This window comes from Galeopterus variegatus, unplaced genomic scaffold (assembly GCF_000696425.1).
Source record: "Galeopterus variegatus unplaced genomic scaffold, G_variegatus-3.0.2 Scaffold1653, whole genome shotgun sequence".
Taxonomy (NCBI): Eukaryota; Metazoa; Chordata; class Mammalia; order Dermoptera; family Cynocephalidae; genus Galeopterus; species Galeopterus variegatus.
In genome coordinates, this window is record NW_007727764.1 from 47,966 (window position 1) to 55,212 (window position 7,247).

The following is a 7,247-nucleotide window of genomic DNA, read 5'->3' on the forward strand; positions in this document are numbered from 1 at the left end:
TAAAAAAAAAAAAAATTAAAAAAAAAAAAAATTAAAAAAAAAAAAAATTAAAAAAAAAAAAAATTAAAAAAAAAAAAAATTAAAAAAAAAAAAAAATTAATAAATAAATAAACTCAAAAAAAACTTTCGACCCTATCCCTTAGCAACTGTGTGACCGAGGAAAATATATTTAGCCTCTCTGCATTTATGTTTTTCTTACGTAAACAATGGAAATAATCTCTATTTCACAGGGTTGTTTTCTGAGGGTTAAATGAGGGTTAAATAATATACATACAATGTTTAGCATAATGTGTAGAATATTTACAGGTGATAAGTATATTTGTTCCTTCAAGAAGAAAATAGAGTTAATATTACAGAATACATGTCTGTTAAAAGAATTCAATGTGATTATTCATGTGAAAATTTTATAGATTGGATGGGTTAGAGAAATGAAACCAGAAAAATTATTTCTGAAGTGTGTTGACTGGTTTTGATGTGCTAGGCATTGTGTTAAATGCTTACATGCATTGTATCATTCAATATCTATAATAACCATATGAAGTTGAAACTCTTATTTCCCCTATTTTACAAATAAGGCTAGAAAAGATTACATGACTTGTCCAAGATTTGATAGTGAGTAAGCAGAGAAGCCAGTGTTCAAATCCATCCCTAACCAGCAACTCCAGAGCTAGAGTCCCTAACCCCTGTCCTGTTCTAATCCCACTAAGCAACTCTTCTCTAAAATATGCTGACACAGTAGTAATAGAATGAATAGCAGGTCAAGAACAGAACTTTAAATCTTATCTTTAATTTCCAACCATGAAAGTGAGAAGTAATTAAGATGGATTAACATAAACTGTGAGTGAGAACAAGTTTAAAAATCTAAATATACACAGAAGCTTTGATCCATGATGTAGAAACCAGCTCTCATTGCATATGGAGCCCCCAAATCATCAATCAAGGGTGGCTATGGTTTAGGTCTATGATGCATTTTTCCTTGTACTTACATGTGAGTCATTTTAGTCAAATTGTAGAAGGAATATGACTCCAGCCGCTGCAGAGTTGCATCTATAGATAAGTAGCTAAATGTCACAAAAATATAAAACAAAGTAGAAAGTTAGTAGGGTTGTGAACTCCGAATATACTATTTTTTTTTTTTTTGTCTTTTGTCTTTTTCTGTGTCCGGCAACGGATCGCAACCCTCAGTGTTGCCCCCGTACCGGACCGGGGACCGGCAACGGGATTGCAACCCTCGGTGTTGCCCCCGTGCCTCGCTCAGCCAGTGAGCGGGAACCGGTCTGTATGTGGGATCCGAACCCTCGGGTGGGAGCGCCGCCGCGCTTCCCAAGCGGCACACTTATCCAGTGCACCACATTTTTCCTTGTACTTACATGTGAGTCATTTTAGTCAAATTGTAGAAGGAATATGACTCCAGCCGCTGCAGAGTTGCATCTATAGATAAGTAGCTAAATGTCACAAAAATATAAAACAAAGTAGAAAGTTAGTAGGGTTGTGAACTCCGAATATACTATTTTTTTTTTTTTTGTCTTTTGTCTTTTTCTGTGTCCGGCAACGGATCGCAACCCTCAGTGTTGCCCCCGTACCGGACCGGGGACCGGCAACGGGATTGCAACCCTCGGTGTTGCCCCCGCGCCTCGCTCAGCCAGTGAGCGGGAACCGGTCTGTATGTGGGATCCGAACCCTCGGGCGGGAGCGCCGCTGCGCTTCCCAAGCGGCGCACTTACCCAGTGCTCCACCGGGCCGGCCCTGAATATACTATTTTTGATATTACTTCTTTGTCATGGACTTCCCAGATCATGCAATATGCACAACCTTTATGAAAGCTCCCTAATTATTTTAAAATTAATCACTACTTTTTTTCAGATTCTGTGATACTGGAACTTTCCCAATACATTAAGTCCTATTTATCTGTAGGTCTCATTCAACTGTGATTTCCTTCAGAAGCTTTCCCCAAGTTTTCTGATTAGGTCAAATTTCCCATAGTGTATCCTCATAGTATCATGAACTTATCCTTAGGCTAATTATCAGAATGAACTTTCTGATTGTTTGGAATGACACTTGATTTAAGCTGTCTCATCAGATTGTAATTGTAAGTTCTTTCTCTGAAATGGAGAACTGTGCCTGTTTGGGGACATTTCATAGTGCTTGGCATGTAGTCGACTCTCAATAAGTACATGTAAAGTGAATGAATAAATGACTGAATAGATGAGTTGCTCAAAATAGCAAAAAATAAAAGCATTGGAAAATAACACTAGAATGAAAAGAAGCATTTTTAACGGAGTGCCCAATGCATGGATTTTGAAATGTAGTTTCAAAGAAGATGAAGAGAAAACCACAGTTCTCTAGTGGAACACTCCATGGGGTGATGACTACATATTTTCTCAAGACTTCTTTTCATGATTTTGAATGAGGCTGAAAATTCTAGATTCATCTTGAGTTTTGTAAGCAAAACATAATTCAAATAAAAATTTAAGTTCTAGAAAAAGAGAGAAACTCCTAAATACAATTGGTTAAGAATATGTAAGGAAAGATGTTTCAAATTGTTTCCTCAAATTCCATCTTGTAATGAGAATGACTAATGCAGACAAATTCAATAACTGTTTTCTACTGAGAGGAATTTCTATGACATTTGGGAAAATTACCGATTAACAGATGGTGCCCAGCCATAGCCATAGCAGATATTCTGGGGGGCTTTTAAAACACACAGATGTCCAAGACCCACTTCACAATAATTAAATCAGAGTTTATGAGGGATGGGTCAAGCACTTTTCATTTTCAAAAGCTTCCTAGGTGATTCTAATGTGCAGGCAAGGCTGAGAACTACTGGCCTATAGTTTAAATTGAATCCACCAGTAAAATATTTTCATTGATACAAGGTTTATAAAAGGAACACTGTTTCTTCCACTCTGAGTTTTTATCATGGCTATTTTAAGTATTCTAATGGTCCTGTGCTTTCTGTTTTGAATTACCTATTCTGCAGACAATTATCCTTTGATTTAGCAGGTCTCTCAACCCTTTGCCTCTTGTGGATAACAGCATCATAAAAATTGTTTTGATCCAAATATTATATCTCTAACATGGAGAAAAAAATGGAACATGTTGAAAAGAATTAATTTATTGTGTAGAGACTGAGAGGATTTTACATGGATGAAGTTGAGCCACCTAGAAGAGAAAGATTCATTTTGAAGGCTGCCAACTTGTTTCCCTAAGTTTGATCATACCCATTGCTCCATTTTTTCTATTGAATTTCTTAGTTAAGAAATGTGAGCTTTTCTCAGGGGTTTGGAGGGATGGTCATTCAGCCCATGTCATAGGACTGACGTTCCAGTTTCTTCAACCTAATGACACCTCCTGGGAGTGCTGTTATAGCTTGGTTGTGAAGACAACACGTAGGAACCATTTATTCAGTGGGACGAAAGTAGTGATTCCCTGCTTATTTATCCCATTTTTATAACTAGGATACATCAGATCCTACCTCTTCTTCAAATACCTTCTTAGCATGTACATCTTACATGTGATATGTACCACTATGGTTATCATATCATTTATCACCCAAACTAGGATATATTTGTGAGTTAAAACAGGGTGCTATTAATAATTATGCCAGAATAACAGGTGGGAATTTGGAGCATCCCAGGCAAACCTAGGACTACCCTCTAAGATATACTGAATATTAACTATTATTCATGTATGTGCATATGCTTTCATTCAACAAATATCTATTGAAAATGTTTACTGTATGGCAGACACCCTTCTAGACATTGACAAAACAGACTTGTTTCCCAGCTTCAAGGAACTCACTGTAGTGGGAGATACAGATGGATAAATGGAATTAACATGCAAGGTGTTAAGCTCTGATGGGGCTCAGTGAACACTTAAACATAGTTTCCCTAGAGGAAGCCTCATCAGGACCTTCAATTCTACCTGGATGTCCTCTATGTCTCAGTTAACCCTCTTCTTATTGGCCTGACACTTTTATTTGAGACCTTCTCCACAAACTTCTAATCGCCACCTCCACCCTCAATCTTGGTAAATAACCTTTTAATAACTGTAGAAAAGACTGAAACCTTGACATGGGAATTCCTTGAATTCCCCATCAATAAGCCTATTAATTTTCCTGCATCTGCTCCATCTTTTGCTGCAACTTTCTTGTTACAATGCCTAAGGTGACCATCTTTCTATAGAAGATCAATCCGTGTATTTGGATCCCATCTCCTCCTGGCTCCTCAGGGACCACATGCTCTTAAAATTGTTCTTTTTCTATCCTCTTTGGCCTTTCCCTCTCTACTGATGCCTTCTGGTCCTCCTAGTTGCATCTACCTATTTATGGCTCTCAAGTCTTAATCTCTACCCAAATTTCTCTCCTGAGTGCTCCCACATGCCCAGAACTTCCAATCCTCCTCACTTTACGTTTTTCTTTTTCCCTATTCATTATTCCCTTCTAAATTTACTTCTTATTATGTGTTTGGTTCATTGTCCATTTCCTCCCATCCAAATGTAAGCTCCACAGGAGTATGGATCTCTGTCTGTCTGCTCCCTGATGTAGCCCTAGCTCTTACAACAGTGATTGGCACTTAGCAGGGGCTGAATAAATACTTGCTGAATGAATGAAAAAAGTCTATGTCCTGATGTCTACTGAATATACCTCAAATGCCATATGCTCCACATTTAATTCCTAACTTACCCCCTGCCCTTCTAAAGCAAATACACACAAAAACTTCTCCTCTACCTCAGTAAATATGTGTATCAGCCACCCAGGTGTCCTAATTAGAAACTTGGATGTGATTCTTCGCCATCTCCCTCCACCTCCAAATCAATCAACTTTCAGGCTTGTCAGTTCTCTCTCCTCAGTAAATATGTGTATCAGCCACCCAGGTGTCCTAATTAGAAACTTGGATGCGATTCTTCGCCATCTCCCTCCACCTCCAAATCAATCAACTTTCAGGCTTGTCAGTTCTCTCTTATTTACTTCTCAGATCCCTATACTTTTTCTTTATTACCCCTCAAGCACCATTGTTCAATTTGCCATCCCTTCTCCCCTGGGCACTACACCAGCTCTTCACTAGCTTCCTGTCTATAGCCTTGCTCCACTTCAAACCTCTTTACACAGCACAGCTCAGGGAATGTTTCTAAAATAAAAATCTGATCAATTTTATTTTAGAAACATTTGCCTGCTTAAAATCATTCAATGGCTGGGTCGTTAGGGAAGATTTCACACTCTTTCACATGGTTCACAAACCCCTGCAGTTGCTAACCCCACAGTTTTACTTTTTTCTACTGCCCTACCTTTCCCAGCCTAAGCCCTAGCCCCCCAAAACTTATTTCAGTTCCTCAGAAAGCCCAGGCTTTTCCCTTCTGGTTGGAATTATCTTTCGACTTATCTTTTTGCTAGATGACGCAGATCACAGGTGAGGTGCCATTTCCTCCAGGAAGGCTTTCCCTGCCCCCTGCTCTCCTCTCATTCAGGTAACATGACTCCCATATGGGTTCCCATCGTTTCCCATAACTGCGACTTATCTTTTTGCTAGATGACGCAGATCACAGGTGAGGTGCCATTTCCTCCAGGAAGGCTTTCCCTGCCCTCTGCTCTCCTCTCATTCAGGTAACATGACTCCCATATGGGTTCCCATCGTTTCCCATAACTGACCCCATCATGGCACTGATCACTCTCTTAGGGATGAAACTGAAGGCTCCAAGAGTGTTGTCTACTGTTGTACACGGAGCATGTAGCAAAGTGCCAGGCACAAAGTAGGGCTCGATAAATATTTGTTGAATAAATGATTGAAGTAATAGCCAAGCTATTGGGACATCCAACTGGAGACACCAACTGGAGTAGAAGGGGGATGAGGGAAGAGAAAGAGCTAAAGCGGATTTTGAGGTTTTTAGCTTACAGAATGCTAAATGGTGGTGCTGTTAAAAGGAGGAGTAGAGAAGGAAAAATTTGGAAGATGGGGTGTTTATTTTGGATATGCTGAGTTTGAAGTACTTGTAAAACATCCAGGTGGTAATATTTGGAGGGAAACTTGTAATGCAGGCTTGAATTGTAGGGTGAGTCAGGGCTAAAGATATTCATTTAGGACTTAGCTGTACAGATGGTCCCCGACTTACAATGGTTCAACTTAAGATTTTTTGACTTTACAATGGTGCGAAAGAAATACACGTTCAGTAGAAACTGTACTTCGAACAACCATACAACAATTCTGCTTTTCATTTTCAGTATGAAAATGAATATTCAATAGGATATTCAACATGTTATTATAGAACGGGCTTGTGTTATATGATTTTGACCAACTGTAGGCTCATGTAAGTATTGTGAGCATTTTTTTTTAAAGGTAGACCAGGCTAAGATATGATGTTTGGTGGGTTAGGTGTATTAAATGCATTTCCACCTTAACGATATTTTCAACTCACAATGGGTTTATCCCATAATAAGTCAAGGAATGTCTATATTAGGTAATAGTGAAGCCAGAGGAATGGGGGTGTTCACTCAAGGAGAGTAGAGTAGAGACAAATTAGGACAAAATACACAAAGAAAAAACTGGTATCTAAGGAATTGTCAAGAATAAAATAAAATAGAAAGCTGGGAAAGGAGATTAAGGATGAATAGCCATGGTAGGATGATAAAAAGAGGAATATCAAGGAAATCAAAAGAGGCAAGAATTCAAAAAAAGGGGGGGGGGCTGGTTAGCAACAGCAAAAACTGCAGAGATGTTCAGCTAGAATGGTCTCTTAGCCTCAGCACTATTGACATTTTGGACTAGATCATTCTTTGTCAGGGGGACTGTCCTGTGCATTGTAGGATTTTTAGCAGCATCTTTCACCTCTACCCACTAGATGCCAGCAGCAGTCCCCTCACCAGTTGTGATAACCAAAAATGCCAAATGTCCCTGGGGGCAAAATTGCCTCTGGTTGAGAACTACACAAATGACACAATAGATAGTAAATGGTCATGAGATGAATAAACTGTACAGGTTGCTCCTGGTTGTATTTTTTGGGATGCCTGAATTACCTGGATTGCCTGTCAGAATCAATTAAATGAAAGAAAGATCTGTTTCATTTCAAATACAGATATACTCTTTGTCAACCCAACATGGAAGTCCTTTTTCTCCTCACTCTGACTGGGGAGCAATTCAGTTTTTTTTTTTTTGTCTTTTGTCTTTTTTCCGTGTCCGGCAACGGATCGCAACCCTCAGTGTTGCCCCCGCACCTCGCTCAGCCAGTGAGCGGGAACCGGTCTGTATGTGGGA

The 7,247-nt window shown here is 39.2% G+C and overlaps 1 protein-coding gene across 1 annotated transcript in view; it reads right to left on the reverse strand.

The window, feature by feature from the left end:
• Nucleotides 1–986: 986 nt before the first annotated feature.
• LOC103594964 (thyrotropin receptor-like) overlaps nt 987–7,247 on the reverse strand; it is a gene marked incomplete at its 3' end in the record, with an annotated part of 89,819 nt that continues 83,558 nt past the window's right edge. The window contains exons 3-4 of the mRNA XM_008578265.1: nt 1,371–1,445; nt 987–1,061 (exon numbers count right to left, since the gene is read on the reverse strand). Coding sequence (XP_008576487.1) covers nt 987–1,061; nt 1,371–1,445 — 150 coding nt within the window. The remainder of the gene's footprint in view (nt 1,062–1,370; nt 1,446–7,247) is intronic.